This window comes from Podarcis vaucheri (assembly GCF_965113315.1).
Source record: "Podarcis vaucheri genome assembly, chromosome: 7".
In the NCBI taxonomy this organism is placed as follows: Eukaryota; Metazoa; Chordata; class Lepidosauria; order Squamata; family Lacertidae; genus Podarcis; species Podarcis vaucheri.
Window position 1 is genome coordinate 92,491,673 of NC_138765.1, and position 19,253 is coordinate 92,510,925.

Here is a 19,253-nt window from a genome sequence, read left to right on the forward strand (position 1 = left end):
TATGGAATCCCTTCCTTTGGCTTCTCTTTTCCTGTAACTCCTATCTCCTCCCTCTCCCTGAAACGGAAGCCTGGAAGAACTTGTGATTTATTTATCTTTTGAAGAATTCCTGACAACAAAAAACACAATCTTCCTGCATATGCTCATTTCCTTCCAACGTAAACATCATTTTGTTGTCGCTCACAAGAAGTTGAGCTATTGGCACAGCACTTGGGGAATCCACCAAAGGCTTCCATCGGTGTTTATGAGCTTTGGAGAAAATTCTATGTTTGCAGCTTGAAAGAGAGGAAACAGATGAATTTATGCGCTCAGCATATCACAAACAGATTTTTATAGGTTATTATTTTGCTTGATTTTTGGATTAAGGTTCAGCAGGGTAAAGCCTGAAGAGGATCAGTGAGCAGCCAAATACTACTTGAATTAAGTTTAGTGATATCTCCTAAGAGTTCCTCTCTCCTCCCTAATTTAACAACTGCATGAGATCAGAAAGAATGTGAAACTCTTGAGGTGTTTACAGGGAGAGCCTTGGGAATTGCTGCATAGAGGGAGTATTATTAGTCATCATAAATTAATGTAGAGGATAGTTAATGGCTGCAAAAGGCATGAAGGCATTTGCTTTATCGAAGGTCCAGTACCATCACTTCCCGCTCCAGGATAGTCACGTGACTGCAGGTCTGAAAGGGAAAAGGAAAAGGAAATGAAGGGCACAGCAGTCAAGAGCAGGTGGGGTGGCTAAATTCAAAACATACAGGCTGAAAGTGATGCTAATTGTGCACGGTGCATGGCAGTCTTAGAGTATTCCAAGTACCTCAACGTCACCAGCAGATTTCCCCTTCAGTGAGAGGCTTAGGAACAACCAATCTGGGTTGCCATCACACACCCAAGTCCCAGCTGCCTCTGCCTCAGGGCTTCATGCCAGATTCCCTGTGACAGCAAAGCACTTCGGAAGCTCTAATTTGCTGCAAGAGTTTGTGCTGAGAATATCTTCTGCAGTCAAAAGCTCCAGCACCCACTGGGATTTCTTTTTCCTGGCTGCAATCCTAACCTTTGAGTAAGCCCCCTTAAATTCAATAGGACCCACTCCTAAACAGGCATTAGGATCCCACTATAAATTCTGATATTTTTATGCTGGAGAAAAATCCACACCATCCTGCTTCACTGGCAGTTTCCAGCACTACACAGAGAAAGAATCTCAAATAGTGGGGAGAGAAAGAGGAGGCATTCTCTGACCCTAGCAGGGATCTGAACAGAAACTGGATAAAGGTTTTCCTGTTAGCATGCCATTGCAGTACAGGCAGGATTTGGGGGAATCAGCAAGAACCAGGCCAATGCACTTTGGATATACTTACTGTAAAGAGTGGGGGATCTTTGCTATGTGGATGGAACCCTTTTTGCCTACAGGAAGAGATCTCTTCCATGCCATGGTCTGTCAATTTAAAGAATCCAGTCCTAGAAAGATTGTAAATAAAATCACTTGTATGCCTCAAAACTGATAGCAGGTTTTAGGGGGACAAGTTTTGTGTAACATATTTATTTAAAGTTCAATCATTAGCACTTCTGGGTTTCCTACATGTTTTTTGTAAACTGCTTCGAAAGTGTGTGTTTTTTAAAAAAAACAATCAAGTGATGTATAAATTTAATAAACTAAACTGAACTGAACTACACTAAAATAAGCGGCATACATAAAATATTTTAGGTACCTGTGGTCTCTTCCAGTGGATTGGATGTACTAGACTTGCATTTTATATGTATGAATGCATTTTTAGGGTTATCTCCATTCTGATTTTAATTTTTGTACTATTGAGTTACTTTTTGTAAAAGAAGAAGTGACTAATACGTGCCTATAACAACAACAACAACAACAACAACAACAACAACAACAACAACAACAAAAGTAATCAGAAAGTCATGAAAAGAAGAGCCCTACTAATTCTTAAAAACTGGGAGGCAAATCACATAGATACAGGAAAATGGGAGAGAGATCTGCAGATGGAAATCCCAGAAGAAGTTTGGAAATTCTTATCTGATAGCTAAGAATTTTAGAGAAAATTGTGGTGAAATGGCTGTATAACGGCATTGGTTGTCACAGAGGAGTAAATGGGCAGGAGGGTTAGGCAATGGGAGGTGCTGGTTTGGCAAAGACAGTAAAGGAGATTTCATCTCTGTCTGGTGAAGAATGTTGGAAGGTGAGAAGATACTGAAGGATGGTATTGTCATAAATGAAGGAATTTAAGACAAGATGGATTAACAATCCACTATCATGTCTTTTGAATTATGTGGACAATCAAAGAATATCCAAGAACAGCCAAACCCTCGTACTGAACATATAAGCATACTGATCTGCTGTGGTGAGGACTGCAGGCTCTGCTCCTTCTGCAAGGCCTTTGCCAGCTGGCCTAGGGGGCGGGGGCAGATTCACTGCAATGAACTCTCGGGGCAGTGCTGGGGGGGGGGTCTGCTATTGTTTTTCCTCCTCCATGTTAGTGTGTTTTAAAATGCTTTTAAGATAATTTTAATCCATGGGGCTTAAAATTCTGGTTGTTTTTTGGGATGGAGTGGGGTGGTTTTTAATGTTTAAATGGGGTTGGGGTTATTTTAATTTGTGTGTACAGTGGTACTTCTGGTTACATACTTAATTTGTTCCGGAGGTCCGTTCTTAACCTGAAACTGTTCTTAACCTGAAGCACCACTTTAGCTAATGGGGCCTCCTGCTGCTGTCGCGTCACCGGAGCACGATTTCTGTTCTCATCCTGAAGCAAAGTTCTTAACCCGAGGTACTATTTCTGGGTTAGCGGAGTCTGTAACCTGAAGCGTATGTAACCTGAGGTACCACTGTAATTGTAAATTGTTTCTCTTTTATTATTTTCTATTGGTTTATTGTTTCATTTTGTAGTTTGTATAAGGAAACTTGTTTTAAAGGGTTCAAGGCTGGCCTGGGAGTGGGGCCTAGCCAATGGAATGGCTGGGCAGGTCCTACCGGGGTGGGAAGCATTAGGACACCAGATCTCGGTGATCATGGGCAGGAGCAGAAGCCCAAGAGCAGCATTCTCCCCATCTGTGATTCCCAGTAACTGGTGCCCAAAGACCGGGTGCCTCTTTTGATTGCTATTTTACTATGACTAGCAGTCAATGAGTCTTATTTAATTATTTAGAAAGAAATCCTAGAACTGCTTATTATTAACACAATCTCCAAGGTGGGGTGAGGAACGTATGTTTTGGATGCAAATTCATTTGCTAAATGTACATAATCCCCTTAGTAGAACCTAGTTCCTCCTTGCATCCTTAATTCCCCCCCCCCCAATTGTCCCAATTTTCCAAAATCTTTTAAACTCTATTGAAGTGCAGCCTGGGTTATCTACATTTCTTATGGTTATTATCAGAGCTATTTTTCTAGAAAAAGAGGTGCCAGAGCTCCCCACAAACTTCTCCCTTGTTCTCTTAGAATAGCAATGGCGTCCACCTCTGAGGGGCCGGAGCTGAGTTCCTGTGAGCTCTGGCTGAAAAAAAAAGGCCTGGTTAATATTATTTTTTAATCCCCTTCTTCTACATTCTTCTTAGGCCTCATCTGCCCTCTCTTCTTGGCCTAAGCATCAAACCTCTGTTAGAATGCGGTGCAGAATGGAATGAGCATAGCACATGTATTTAGTCTGCAATAGAAATAAATTGAACACTTACTCCTGGTATTTTGGCGAACAAACAATAGCTACAGACTCTGGCAGCATCATCTGATAGGAGCAGTGCGTATGTAGATCTACACTGGAAAGGAAAGCTGTTTGGGTAGGATGTGTCTAAATAAGGATGGAGGAAAAGAGGGAGAAATTAAAGTCAAGCACCAAGAAAGGCATGGCTCATTCTTGACAACCACCAAGCAAGTGGGAAAGGCTCCTGTTCTCTAAGGAAACATTAGCCTGACCTTTCATAGCTCTTTATCAGAGTGATCACCTTCCCCACCCCCACCCCCGCCCTAGCAATCTAAGTCCAGACTGGGAAAGCAGAGAATAAGCAGGTGCAGCGCTGACCACTTCTGACCATAAATATTTGGGTGCTTGATAAGTAAATTCAAATGTCGTCCTGCACAAAGACCAGGACACAGAGCTCAATCTGGAAAGAAGTTTTCCTATGTAAGCCCCACTGAAATGAATGACTAAGAGCACAGCCAAGGGTGGTAGCCCTGGGATCAGACAGATTCAGCAGATGGGTGAGAGGGTGTGGTCAGGGCCAGCCAAAGACATTTTGCTGCCTAAGGTGGCAAATAATTGTCCCCACTACAAGCCAAGTTGTTTTGGAACCGGAGGCAGAAAATCCCACAAGAAACAATTCCGAGCAATTCAACAGCAACAGCAGCATGCTGCCCTTTCATGACACTTAAAATTATCTGCCTGAGGCAGCTGCCTCACTGTGCCCAATGCTAGAGCTGGCCCTGGGTGTGATAAGCACCAAAGAAAATCCACTTGGTAATTCCACCCCCTTCCCCACCATACACATGCATGCAAGTAGTCACAATTCACAGAGAAGTTCTACTGCACAAGAGGAGCACACTAGGGTTTTGCACCCCCCAGCAGCAGGTTGCTTTGGGACCTTCCACAAATCTCTGAATTTGTCTTCTGCTCTACAGCAGGCAGCAGCCAATTGCTTTGCGGGGAAAGGACAAGAACCTGGCAAAGACTCAGCCTGTAAGAAGTGCACCCACAAACAGGCTTTTGCACCTGGAAGGCCTTGAGCAAGGGCTTACATGGATCCATCCCAGAGTGATAAGGCTGTACTGATCCTGGATCAGGAAGAGTTCCTCCTCATTCTCAGTGTTGCAATAGTCAGGGCCCCCGTGCTGCTTGGGGATGATGACATGGGTTACTGTGAATTCGTTCTTCATCTGGAAGGAAAAAAAGAAGGGCAAGGAAGAGGAATTAGCAGCAGCCAACAGTGCTGCCATTCAAACACCACACAGCCCCAGGGACATAAACATAATGGCCTACGAATGGAATGACCCAACACCACACTCCCAGCTTCAGAGATGTTAGAGACCTGGACAGTTTGGATGTTTTAGTGAATTTCAGCTTTCCCTCCTCCAATTACTGCTCACTTTCTGGTGTGATCCCTCTGCTGCCTTGTTGTTGTTTAATGTTACTGAATTACTTTAAAAAAACCACCTGTGTCCCACTTTAAGTACCCGAAGAGCAAAAGCTGCCTACATGAATAAATCTTCACCTAGAGAAGTTTAAGGGAGGCTGAAGGCAAAGAAATATGGGTAAAATTGGCTTTCTGGCTACAGTGTAAAAATAGAAAAGCCAAGCTGAAAAACCCCCTCAAGTGTTGGATGTTGCGAATATATTTAAGAACTTTAAAAACTGAAAGAAGTGGTCCTAATGTATTACAAAGGTTGCAGCATATAATTTTTTAAAAATATTAAATGATTCATTTATCATTTTACCAAAACACATTGAAGCCACCATAACCTTTGAAGGTGTAAACTATAAGATGTACTATCCAATATCCAGAGCAGCATCAGCCTAGGGTGGTATTATAGGCTCCTGCACTGCTGAAATATTTTGACATCACCACCATCTGTCTGTCCATGGCCTCGGTGCTCCATCTATTACCTCTTAGCCCTGCTGCCCAGTCTTCCTGCTTCTCCACCACTCCTGCTGACAGTACACCCCCTCTCTTGTCCCTAACTCTTATACAAGGTCTCCTCCAAAAGACGCCCCTCAACAAAGCTGACTTTTTGCAACTTGTATCTCCTCAGGGTGAGTTTTTGCAAGAAAGAGTGTTCATGAACGTTCCATGACTTCACATCAGTGCAACCAGTTTTACATATGTGCAACAGCTTTGATATATGCACCCATGTTCTTTAAGTGATGTAAAGCAAGTTAATATTAATAAACACAAATATTTCCAAGTATTCAAATCAGCAACTTGAGAGTCTTGAAACCGGGGACTACCAAATATTGACATAATTATTCCAGAAGTCACCTTACCAGCTTCCCACAAAGGATTCCACATGTCTCTACACCCCTTGCAGTGTTTGCATCTGCCAACTGGAGGAATTTATGACAGAGTTCTCTGGGGACAGTCACATGGCGAAGTCCTTCTATAGTAGTATCTGCAGAGAGAAGAGAAGATTTTGATGTACAATGTGACAGGCATATATCAGGCCTGGTTCTAGCCTAAGCTTTTACCCCGAATTGCTAGTTCACTGTGTGTGTGTGTGTGTGTGTGTGTGCGTGTGTGTGGGAGGGAAGCATTCAAACGTATGAGTCAATGCCTGCAATCTGAACTGAATGGTCCAGACTCAGATTTACTACATAATCTGTTGTTTGGAAGAATAGGTCACAGGAAGATTGTTTTCAGACCAGCACTTTAAAAAAGGGCCAGTGGTTATTTCAACCAGAATTAAGAGGTAGCCCAAAGTTGCTGCTGGTAAGCGGATGCACACCTGGAAAGAAAAAGCTCAGGTGTGCTGCATAAGGTCCAAAAGCCCTTTCCGATACAGTGGTACCTCGGGTTACAGACGCTTCAGGTTACAGACTCTGCTAACCCAGAAATAGTACCTCGGGTTAAGAACTTTGCTTCAGGATGAGAACAGAAATCGTGCTCTGGCGGCGCAGCGGCAGGCCCCATTAGCTAAAGTGGTGCTTTAGGTTAAGAACAGTTTCACGTTAAGAAAAGACCTCCAGAACAAATAAGTACTTATCCTGAGGTACCACTGTATGTGTGTCCCCCCTTACATTCACAGGGAGGGACCTACTAACAGAACTCATGACCGCCGCTCCACTGCAAAAATGTCTCAATGCTGCAGGGTTCTCTGTACAGTGGTACCTCTGGATGCAAACAGGATCCGTTCCGGAGCCCCGATCACATCCTGAAGTAAACGTAAGACGCGTCTGCGCATGTCGCATTTCGCCGCTTCCGCGCATGACGTAATTTTGAGCATCTGCGCATGTGGCGAAACCTGGAAGTAACACACTCCGTTACTTCCGGGTTGCCGCGGAGAGCAACCCGAAAATACTCAACCCGAGGTATGACTGTATTTCAAGACTGCTTTCTGAAAGAACTGATAATATTTTCAGTGAGCAGATGGAGGAAAATTGGGGAGGGGGGGAGAATGAAAGGTGGGCGAATATTCAAGGATTAAGTTAGAACCCAGGTTTCTCCAATCAACTGAAGCCCACAAACTTGTTGGGTCCTTGGAGAATGGCTGTCTTGTCGCATCCTGTCCCTGCAACTGGCCACTCAGGCGCCCTGGGCTCCACCCAAGAGTGGGAAGAGGCCTGACAGCAGCCATTGCGCCCCCTCAAAGGCCCGATGGGGCCTAGTCACAGCTGTGGGAGGGCCCAACAGAGCCCATCTGGCCGCGGAATAGAGGGGGCGGCCCCCTCAGTGAAAATGGGGGGGTTGGCCCCCACGGCCCCGCGTGCATGCACACCTATGGCCACTCAAGAGCATGAGGGCAGGGCAGGAAATAAAACGGGCTTGTGAGGCGGCTCGGCTTCAGATGGCAAAACAGTAGCAGAGGGATCTGTCTCTTCTGCAGAGAACATACCAGATCCTAGAATCAGAATTGTAGAGTTGGAAGGAACCCAAAGGGTCATCTTGTCAACACTCTACAATACAGAGATCTGGATCTGCACAAGCAGGGTTTAAAGTGTTACAAAAGTAGAGTTATTTACCGTATTTTTTGCACCATAACACTCACTTTTTTCCTCCTAGAAAGTAAGGGGAAATGTCTGTGCGTGTTATGGAGGGAATGCCTACGGGTGGCATGCCTACGGATTTTCCTCCTCTAAAAACTACGTGTGTGTTATGGTCGGGTGCGTGTTATAGAGCGAAAAATACGGTAGTTTTACAATACTCTCATGTTGTAGGCAAGGGGTTTGTTCATGTTTTGATGTGGAAGGGAAGGAGATCTGTCACCCAGTAGCCAAACAAGGTGGGTCAAGGCATACTAACTGTTTTCTGGGGTCCCCAAAGCTCCAGGTTTCAGAGACCTGTCCACAGTGGGGGGTTTGGGCAGCACCCCTCCTCCACTGGGGCTCAAGGGCTTGAGCACGCCAGGTACCAAGGGGCCATCCGAGGTGTTGGGGGTTGGCTTCCCAAACTGCTGCACGATTTTCAGGCGCTCCTTCTCCAGCTCCTGGCGCCGGATCATTTCCTCGAATGCATTGAACTGCTCCTGCTCGGCCTGCTGCTGCTTCATCCTGGCCACCCTCTGCCTCTCCTCCTCCAGCTGCTGCTGCAGAGCCAGGCTGCGGGCAAACTCTTCCTCCTGCTTCTTCTGCATCAGGAACATCAGACAAGGGACCAGGTGAGAAAAGGTGCAACACAGGCAGCCCATGGAAGTCCTTGGGTCTCACAGGCAAAAGCAGGTTTAAAAAGAAATCCGGCTGCTGCATTCTGGACTAATTGAAGTTTATGGACAATTCTTCAAAGTCCACCCCATGGAAAGCACATCGCTATAATCCAGATGCAATTAAGGCATGTGTCACCAGGGCTAAACCAGTATTTTCTGGGCACAGGCACATTTGGTGTACCAATCTAAACTGGGCAAAGGCATTCCAGGCTCAAGGCTGGATTCAGGAGAACGCTCAGACTATAATCTGAGATTTAATGGGGAGTGTTACTCCCATTCACAACAGGCTAAACTCCTATAAGCAAGACTATCTCATTTATGTTAACTTCAAATTTGTTCTTCCCCATCCAGTCCATTACTGACCCCAAGACACCAGAGCAGAACCTCCATAGCCACTCTGGATGAAGATGGAAGAGTTTTTTCCTGAATACCAGTTGCTGGAATAGGGAGAGAGATCAAGGGTAGGTGGGGTACAGTGCTGGGATAACATGTCAGCTTCATTGTTTGACCAGGACCAAACACAAACAGACACCAAACAGCCATCATTCCCTGCAAGCTGTGGTGTTCAGAGGCACATTTGGAGCTCACACATTTCTCCTCCTGTTACTCACTTTCTGTACATTGTACTCTGCATATTCTTTGTTGTATCTTTCTAAAAGCTCCTTTTTCAGCTCTTCAGCTCTAGGAAATGCAACTTCTTTTAGTTTCTGGATAGAGAGAAAGTAAGCATGAAAATCAAGTTCTTTAGAACTCAAAAAGAAGCTGTGATCAGTAGCAGTGTGACAATAAGAACCATTATTAGAGAGGCCTGGAACAGTCTGCCAGGATGTTTGCCTAGGCAAGCACCACTGAAATAAATTTGAGCTGTGCAACAGCACAGCAGGGAGAGGGAGTCAGGACAGAAACTTACAAGGAAGGGTGACACACTTCTTAGCGTGCGCTCTCTCTCTCTCGGGCGCCTGCATTTTGCAACATAATTCATTCCAAAATAGTTTCTATATATGCTTGTGATAGACTAACAGCTTCTTCCTCGTTGCCAGTATCTGGGAGCTACAGCAGCTTTGCTCTAGAGGAAAATCTTAAAACAAAGTTTCCCCATTACAGCCAGTGTGGCCACTTACTTTTACTGTGTCTCTCTTCTCAGGAATGATAGCAGTTTTGTAATCACGATGCTTCGGAAGTTTCTCTATGAAGAGCCTTGGAATAGAGAGGACAAAGAAAGTGAAAACAGGCAGCTGAGATGTAGGAAGGAGAACCATGAGCACTCATGGGTTGTTACAGCATTTCCAGGTCCAATCCTGTGTGGCTAAGATCAGGCCTACATACCCTGATCACGCGGGGACTCTGGGATCAGAATTTCAGTTTACATTTTTTACAGCAAAATTCCAGGACACAATCCTGCTCTCCACCACAAACTAAAGACATCCCTTTTCTAACATAGGCACTCCACAGGAAACTGCATCTCAAACAGACTCCAAAATATCACATCTAGGGCTTTGGGTCACAGGATCGCAATCTCTGTGGAAAATTGCATCTGTGTTGCTCATATAGCTCTATTTAAATGGCAAACTTGCTCCCCAAGAGAAATTTGACTCTCCGCATACAAAACAGTCCCTGGGCAAAAGCTGAGCTTTCTGCCACTTCCTTCTTCTAATGGAAATGGTCCCCACAGTCAGGTACTGGAGCAGACTATAATTTGCAAATCTGGATATTCTGTTCCTCCACACAAGCAAAGACCATGGGAATTATTTGTTCAAAGGAAAAACTGGCCTGCCAAGTAGCGTCAAAGCAAAGCTCAAGCCTACTTCAGGCACAGGTTTGCATAAATGGAAATGGTTCAGCCTTCTGCACATAACTGACAATTTAGTTTTCAGCTGCAATCTTAAGGGTCCTATTTTAGCAACTTAAATGTACTTTCATTGAGATGCTGATTTAGGCCAGGATTGGGCAACCAGGAGTTCAGTCTCCAGACAACTTTATCCAACCCCTCCAAATTCTAAAGAAAACACAGTAAACAAAAATGTTTCTAGGTCCACCTCAGTTTTATTGTCTTGCTACGGCATTTGCCTTCTGGAAAGGCAGGATGAACTCACCACTCTTTCCCTGGAGAGGACCCTTTGCTTCTCAGTACCTCCCCATTACAACCTCCCATCATCTGAGCAAATTTGCTCTGCACCTATGAAGCGCTTCACAAGGACTATGCCAACTTCATTCAAAAGTCTGAGCATCCCTTGTAGGAGCAGGTTGAGCAACCCTCCAAAAATGGATAATTTAGGCTAAGCTATGCTTAGTCCTCCAAGACGAGTTCCCTCACAGTAAGGACGGCCCTGCACAAGGCCTGACAAAACAGAAACACCGTTTATACTGTAATCCACACAGAGTTTCCTCGTTGTTGCTGCATTTGTTACTGCAATGGCAGAATCACAGTTGGAGGATTTGTTTAGTTAAAGGAGGCTTAGGTGGCTGCCAAGAGGGAGCAGAGCTGGAAGGGATCCACCAAGTTTTACACTTAGCAGGTCCCTTGGCCAGTTTCTCTTCCCAGAAATGCCCATAAAAGAGGAAGCATGGAAGGTTAAGCAAGGCTGAAGGTGATGCTAATCAGGAAAAAATGTACTGAATGTAATTGGGCTGGAGGAGGAAAATTGTGCATAGAAGATGCCTGGGTAATGGTGGCAGCAACAGCCATTGGAAAGGAGAGAAGGCTGACCATACTAGACCCCCACTTCCATTTTTGGAACTACCAAGAATTTAACATTTGCTTGGAGAAGTTTTGAAATGAACTGTGAAGCGGCTTTTCAGCATGTTAAAGGATTTCAACAGCACCTGAAACCCTAAAGCTGCAACACTATGAACACTTACTCAGAAGTAAGCCCTAACAAACTTGGTGGGACTTACTTCTGAGTAAACACACAGAGGCCACAAACCAGCCCACAGCACTAAAGCGGGGGCGGGGGGGGGGCGGGCGGGGGCGGAGGAGCTCAATGCAATACACTGGACTCTGAAGGAAGGCAGCCAATCATATCCAAGACAGGAAAGAAAAGGCATTTTGCTTGGGAACTGAATGAATGTAAAGGTTGTGAAAGCAAAGAACTGCATGGGAGGTTCCTGTGATATGCATGACATCATCGCCTATGAAGAGTGCCAATATCCCTTCTTGGCTACAAGGAAGGCTGTTCTTGTGGAATCCAAATCCTGAGGGAGGATTTTGAGGTACTGCTAAAAAACTGGCTGAACAGTAAAGCGACTTTCAATGTTACTGGAAAAACCCCAACAGCACAGCTCACTAGAAATTTGATATTGTCTCCTAGGAGTAGGAAGATTCCCACTCTCCCACCCTGCCCCCAGCTTTGACTCCCAGATCTCTCAAAGAAAACTTAAAAGGTAAAAGGTAAAGGTACCCCTGACCGTTAGGTCCAGTCGCGGACGACTCTGGGGTTGCGACGCTCATCTCGCTTTATTGACCGAGGGAGCCGGCATACAGCTTCTGGGTCATGTGGCCAGCATGACTAAGCCGCTTCTGGTGAACCAAAGCAGCGCACAGAAACGCCATTTACCTTCCCACTGGAGCAGTACCTATTTATCTACTTGTATTTTGACGTTCTTTCAAACTGCAAGGTGGGCAGGAGCTGGGGCCAAACAACGGGAGCTCACCCCGTCGCGGGGATTTGAACCGCCGACCTTCCGATCGGCAAGCCCTAGGCTCAGTGGTTTAGACCAGTGTTTTTCAACCACTGTTCCGCGGCACACTAGTGTGCCGCGAGATGTTGCCTGGTGTGCCGTGGGAAAAATTGAAAAATTCAAATATATATCTATTTTTAAAAAGTCAAATTTTCGCCCACTAGGCGGGCGCCGGACTGTGTCCACCCTATTTTCCATCCATCCTGGGTGGGGATCATACCGCCTGTCCGCTCTCATCCGATTCCCCATAGAGAGCAGCGGGGCTCTGACATCTCCCTCTCCGCACACCGTGGTGGTGTGCCTCGTGATTTTTTTCATGAAACAAGTGTGCCTTTGCCCAAAAAAGGTTGAAAAACACTGGTTTAGACCACAGTGCCACCCACGTCCCTCAAAGCAAACTTAGAAGATTGTTAAGACTGATATATGTGGCATCTTAACAATAAAAAAACACAACAGGCCTTTGATTGGGTAACCTTAAACTGCAACTCTGAGCCAGCTATCAGCTTTTCATTCACACACTGAAGGGAAAATGTGAACCTCACGGCTCAATAATCAGTGAATGCCAACAAGTGAAAATAAAGGTCCTCTTTCCCAGGGGAGGAATGGAAGAGGATTCCCTTGGCTTAGTAAGAAATAAGCTGAACTGAATGAGTAACTGAAGCTACATGTCAATATATGCAGCCAGGCAGACTGCTGCTGAGGCCAGTTACGGAGAGCTAACTTCATTGGCTAACAGTCTGTTTCTGGGCACAATTCAAAGTGTTGGTTATGGCCTATAAGAGCCTATATGGCTTGTGCCCAGGCTATCTGAAATATTGCATCTCCCTAAGATTCTTGGGGATCTTCTCTCGGTCCCATCAACTTAAGGAGGATGGTTGGTGGTGACCAAAGAGACAGCATTTCCTGTGGCTGCTTCCAATTTGTGGAATTCCCTCCCAGGAGAGATTAGATTGGTTCCCTCTTTGCTATCCTTCCACCAGCAGGCTAAGACCTTCCTGTTCAGACAGGCCTTTAAAAACTTAAGGGGCAGACCATTATAGTCAGGGCAAATTGCACTTTAATTGCCGGTTCTTAATGTGCTCTGATGGAGGTGGTGGTGGTGATAGTTTCTTATTTATACGCCCCTAGCCACTCAGAGCAGCTTCCAACAAATTAAAACACAATACGACATCAAACCTTAAAAACTTCCCTGAACAAGGCTGCCTTCAGATGTCTTCTAAAAGTCAGATGGTTGTTTATTTCCTTGACATCTGACAGGAGGGTGTTTCACAGGGTGGGAGCAACTACTGAGAAGGCCCTCTGCCTGGTTCCCTGTAATCTCAGTTCTCTCAGTGAGAGTATTTTAATTACTGTTTTCAACTTGTTTGTTTCTATAACACTGGTATTTTATAATGTTGTTTTCAAATGTTGCAAGCTGGCTTGAATTCCAGTTTGGGAGAAAGGAGGAATATAAATTAATAAATTAAATACACAAACCTGGCAGATCCTTTTGCACTCAACAATCCAGGCAAGTTACAGTTTTTGTTAGTTTGGCAGTCAGTGCTACAGCCCAGAGACCTCCCTTGAGCCTGCTTGCTGATAATTACAAAAACTACTTTTCTGGGTTAAAAGAAACTCATTTGACTTTTCAACCTCATATAATGGAATCAATAAGGTCCCTCTGTCCACCCCCAGAAGTAATTTTTACAGCATTCACACAGCCCCCAACCCCCCCCGGCAGCTGTTGTATTAATGACTATTGAGAGTGATGAGCAAAACATGGTGCTGTTCATGCCCAAGACATTACACCAGTGACATGCTCATTTATCTTCCCCATCCCCACTGCACTTGTACCACATTTTATTTCTATATTGCTATGTCATAAAAGAAATTGCATTAAAGTGGTTTACAGCAGTAAAATGTAACAGGCATGTCCAAAAAAGGTAGATCGCAATCTACCAGTAGATCAGGGTGTTCCTGTTAGATATCTGGCCCCTCAGCGATCTCCTTACAAAGAAGCAAAAAAAGCAAAAAACAAACTTTGGCTTACTAAAAGATGCTCAACAACTTTGCCTTTCCTAAAAAAGCTCCACAACTTTGGCTTCCTAAAAAAAGTTCAACAACTTTGGGTAGATCACTGCCAGTCTTTTTACGACAATGGGTAGATCACTGCCAGTTTTTTAATACTGTGAGTAGATTGCAGTCTATTGGGAGTTGGAGATCCCTGAAATACAAAATTGTACAATAAAACTATATTAAAGCGTTAAAAACAGACACCAATTAGTGATTGTGGAAGGCTGTATTCTTAATTGGCTGCATAGGCCAGGCAGAACAGCAAGGTTTTCAGCAGGCACTTAAAAGTTGGCACAGAAGGTGCCTGCTTAATCTCTATTGGCAGAGTGTTCCATAGGACTGTGCTGATGACACCACCAACTTGGGGAATGACCAGTGACGCTTCTGCACATGATCTCAGTAATATAAGGGTTGGGCTGGGATATAAGAGTTCAGGCGATCCCTGAGGTACCCAGGACCTAAATTGTCCAGGGTTTTGTAAGTGAATACAATGACCTTGAACTGGCTCAGCAGCAGATGGGCAACCAGAGCAGAATGTTTAACAAAGGGGTCCCATGTTTTTGGTCCACTGCCCCCACCAGCAGTCTGGCCACTGCATTCTGCACCAGCTGGAGCTTTCAAACCAGATCCAAGGACAGCTCCAGTAGAGTGGATTACAGTGATCTAGCCTTGAGGTTACAAATGTATGGACTACATTGGTCAGGCAATTCTTGTCCAGGAATGGTTGCAGCTGGAGAACCAGACAAAGCTGGTAAAGGGGACTTGGGCCTACCCAGAGTAGACCACTGAAATAAATGAACCTAAGTTAGTCATGTATTTCATTTTCAATTGGTCTACTCCAAGTAGGACTAACATTTGATACAACCCATAGGCCAGCCTGTTGATCCAGCTAGCTCAGTACTGTCAACACTGACTGGTGGCATCTATCCAGGCTTTCAGACAGGCAACATTCGCACCACTACCTCTGGGTATAGGGTGGTATATAAATTCAATTAATAATAATACCTGGAGAAACCAGGAGTTGATCCTGGGACCTTCTGCATGCAAAGCAGATGTTCTACCTATGAGCTACAGCCCTTCTACTGAATGCACATCCATTACATGCAGGATGGACACTTGCCTCATCTTTGAATCAAGATTTACAGAACTACCCACAAAGATTGAAATGCAGTCGAGGGTTGATTTGACAGGTTGCTTAGATAAACCCTTAGGCTCAGGTTTGGGATGAGACAAAGTCATCTTCTTCTTGCTGATTAAAAACTTAGGTGAGGGAAGAAGCCAGTACCGGCACACCTGAGTCACAATAAGTAACTGGGCAAGAATCTCGTATAAGCTCCATCTGGCCCGGCTGGTTTACAATACAGTGGTACTTAACAGGTTTACCAGAACAGAGGTTCTTCTGTTATTACTGAGCAATGCAAATTTCTTACGTGATGTACTTGTTGTACAATATAAAGGCACGTTCAATGTTGCCTTCTTCAGAATAGATAGTTGCCATCCGGATGATCTCAACTCCAGAACGATAGTACCTCCGAGGTGGGACATCTTCATTCACCTCCACACTACTGCCCATTTGGATAAGACCCCTGACCCGGTCCTCTGGGGGCAGGCTGACATCTGCGTGGTCAGGCATAGGGGGTCAGTCTGTAAAGAAAATTGATATGACTGGCACTGAAACCATTTGTATCCAGATAAACCCTTTAACTGAAATCTCTGGAAGATACACAGGGACATGGACTCTCATATAAACTTAAGCTCTAATATTTGTGTAACTGAAGAATGCTGGTGAAAACACATCTTATGACTACAATCCACCCCACCCCTATTTTATGTTGTTATCTCAATGTATATCATGCTATGGCCACACGGCTAATGCAATAAATGAAATGAAATGAAATGAAATGACTACAATCCAATAAACCTTAAGGTCACAGTGTCTCAGGTATTAATTATAAAAAGCATATCAACAAGCATTTCCACTACCAGTTGTGTCTTCAGAAGCAGGAACTGGATACTACAAGTTGTTTAAGAGACCAAATTATAAGGAATTGCTAAATTAACTTTAGTAGGAAATCTCCCTTTCACTACTAGAAATCCCCTCTCTCATCATATTGCTGCTGCTCAGGAAATGGCTTTTATCCGGGTAAATTATATTTTAATATATTGGGTATTTTTTGTACTTTTAATGTTTTATTATAATAATGTACTTTTTGTTCACTGCCTTGGATAGAAAGGCAGCCTTTAAATATAGTTCCACCTGGTACTGTAGTCAGCTTGATGATGACGCTACCCTTCATCAGATGTTTTTAATGCTAGAATAGGAGTTGTGACTTCCAAACAGCCTCCCTTTTTCAGCTGCTGATAATAAGCAACCTTCCCAAATAGCTTTGCCTCAGGTAATGTGTGCATGTGGGCTTCTTATATTAAACTGTGACACTCAACTTGTGCTGTACCTCTCATTCACTAGATGAGCATGCTATACACACGACTCTCGGTGCCTCTGCTACAGAGATTACACAATCATATTTCTAAAGTCTTTTTGTACTGAAGTCCAGACTGATCCTCCAACTGAAGGCACCCAGATCAGCCTTTCCCAACTTGGGATATTTTGGACTACAAGTCCCATCAGTCCCAACCAGCAAAGCTATGCTTCCATCAGGCCCAGAATCATACAGCAGCACAGGCTTAAGCGGAGTTATATGCCAAAACATCCAGGGAACATCAGGTTGAATACAGGGGGTATTTAAATTGGTGGTGGGGATTAGAAAGATAACTGGATATGGCATTCAAGCCCTACCACTGCTAGCAAGGCAACAGGCAAGCCTTGGGCAACTACTCGCTGCCCCTTGTTCCAATGCCAGGAAATCACACATGGATCTCCTACCACAATCTAGAACATGATGTTGGGCTACAGTTAAGTTAACCTATGGCATTCACTCCAACAGGAGATAGTGATGGCCACCAACTTGGATGGTTTTAAACAGAATCGGACAAATTCATGGAGAAGGTAGTGACCAATGACTACTAGCCATGATGGAGGCTATGCTCTTCCGCCACATACCAGTTGTTGGAAACCGAAGGAGGAAAGAGGTCCTGTTGCGCCGATGTCCTGCTTGCATGTTCCTGGCAGGCATCTAGCTGGGCACTTTGAAAACAGGATGCAGGACTAGATGGGACATTGGCCTGATCCAGCAGGCTGCTCCGTGGTGAGCCTGTGAGAGAGTGACTGGCCAAGGAGCTTCATAACCAAGTGCGGATTTGAACCTGGCCTGGTCCACCTCTCTCATCACTACACCACTCTGGCTGGGATCTTATAAGATCCTTATAGAGAGAGCAGACAACACATGGTTATTGTCATGATATCTGCAGAGCTGGAGAAAAATCATTTCTGCTCAAACAGCGAGCAGAGGATGTACTGATGTGGCTCCTTGGAGTGACAGCGCTGCAATCAGGACAACAGCTTGGAGCAAGGCTAGTCAACATGATGCCCTCCAGGTGCTGCTGGATTCCCAACTCCCTGCAGCCTGCATGGCCAGCGATCAGGGGTGATGGTCCAGCAGTGGTGCCCTGTGTGGTGCCAAAATTCTGTGCGCACACACCCACACACCCGTCTTTCATTTTACATCACTGTTGTGGCATCTGCTTTAGGTGCCCTCGAGGCTCCATGCCCAGTGCTATTGAGCTCCTCTAAATCCACCTCTGGGTCCAGCAACGTCTGAATGGCACTGAAGGACCGTGAGAAAAAGGTGCTGGACTGCAAGGCTCGCTTTGTCCTCTTACTGCTCCTGTCACCCTAACCACCGGCTGCCACCGCTGGGTGGGCGTCCACTCCTGGAGGGTTTTATTATGCATTTTGCATTTTGATGCTGTGAACTGCCTTGGGATCTCCGAGTGAATGGCGGTACACAAGTCATAGCTGTCAACTTTTCCCTTTTCTTGCGAGGAACCCTATTCGGAATAAGGGAATTTCCCTTTAAAAAGGGAAAATTTAGTAGGCAAATAAGCAGCAGCAACAGTCCTCCCTCCCTCCCTTTCAGCTGAGCCCGGCGAATTCGTGAGCCGGTCCGAGAGGCGGGCTGCTGCGCCGATGCCTCCCGCCCCCCAGACGGCGAGGGAAGCGGCCAAGAGCTCTGCAGTTGGGGGCGGCAGGCTCGAAGGGCGGCAGCAAAGCAGGAGCCGCGGCTCGCGGAGCTCCTAGGCCGCCTTCCAGGCCCCGGACTCACCTGGGCTTGCGGGCGCGGGCCGCCTGTCCTGGCTGGGCTGCGCAGACCTGCGAGCGACGGACGGAGGCAGATACGGAACATGAGCCACTTCCGGGAGGCCACTTCCGGCTTCTCTAGCCCGGCCCTCCTGCCACAGAGATATTTCCATAGAGATATACTTAGGCGAAGGGTCGCTGCTTAGTGTCGCTAGGCGGCTTCCGGGTTCTCGTTGGAGAAACCCGGTTTCGAACTCTTCCCCTTCCCCACGTGCACCCAAGCCCGGGCGGAGGTGAAAGTGGCTCATAGAAAGAGGGTAGTTTTGTCGCTCGGGGGATTGCAAGTTTTTAAGGGTCGCTGCGGTTGGGCAGCGGTTCCCCCCCTTGCAGAGACTGGAGACGTCCTGCTCCCTGGCTGGGAAGCTTCATTCGAAAGCAGCAGTCGGGCAACACTTTTATTAGGACAAGGGGGTCCAGTTGCACATCGCCTCCCCACCCCCAAACACACACACACACACACACACGTATATGCACATTACCTTAAATGGGCACAAGAACAGAGTTTTGCATGAAATGCGAATGTGCTCATGTACATGTGTAGGTGCAAATTTAGAAATAATTGCTGCCCTTTAGCAGGAATGTGTCTTGCTTGTAGTGGGGAAAACTAGGCTGCCTGCTGCACTGAGTGAAGAATTTCATTTCCACACCAACAATGTCACTTGGCACAAGTCTGGTGCACAGCAGCTCTTTCCAATATTTTTAATTACTATGAATTATGATTTCACTGAATTGTATTCATTGTCTTGATGTATTTGTTGTTATTGTTGTTTACTTTATTCATACTGTTTTGGACATTATAGTGTTTACATTCCCACCTCCTAATGCTGTTGTGAGTATGTGGAGCCCTGTGGAACGCCCTCCCATCAGATGTCAAGGAAATAAATAACTACCTGACTTTTAGAAAACATCTGAAGGCAG

The 19,253-nt window shown here is 45.4% G+C and overlaps 1 protein-coding gene across 1 annotated transcript; it reads right to left on the reverse strand.

The window, feature by feature from the left end:
- Positions 1-316: 316 nt before the first annotated feature.
- On the reverse strand, positions 317-18,418 carry STAMBP (STAM binding protein). Its single transcript, XM_082230288.1, has 10 exons — positions 18,301-18,418; positions 15,508-15,721; positions 9,469-9,544; positions 8,959-9,054; positions 7,948-8,272; positions 5,976-6,100; positions 4,733-4,870; positions 3,676-3,788; positions 1,350-1,449; positions 317-674 (listed from the first exon to the last, which is right to left on the reverse strand). Exons 2-10 carry the CDS (start codon positions 15,708-15,710, stop codon positions 618-620), a joined length of 1,233 nt encoding a protein of 410 aa, XP_082086414.1. The 5' UTR covers positions 15,711-15,721; positions 18,301-18,418; the 3' UTR covers positions 317-617.
- Between the last annotated feature and the right edge of the window lie 835 nt (positions 18,419-19,253).

What these genes read in the sequence shown, in the direction of transcription:
- STAMBP (XM_082230288.1), bottom strand. Translation starts at nt 15,710, where the DNA reads ATGCCTGACCACGCAGATGTCAGCCTGCCCCCAGAGGACCGGGTCAGG. An exon ending in CAGAGTACAATGTACAGAAA is followed by an intron (nt 8,273 to 8,958) that starts GTGAGTAACAGG and finishes TTCCTGATGCAG; the next exon opens with AAGAAGCAGGAGGAAGAGTT. An exon ending in AAGATCCCCCACTCTTTACA is followed by an intron (nt 675 to 1,349) that starts GTAAGTATATCC and finishes TTTCCCTTTCAG; the next exon opens with ACCTGCAGTCACGTGACTAT.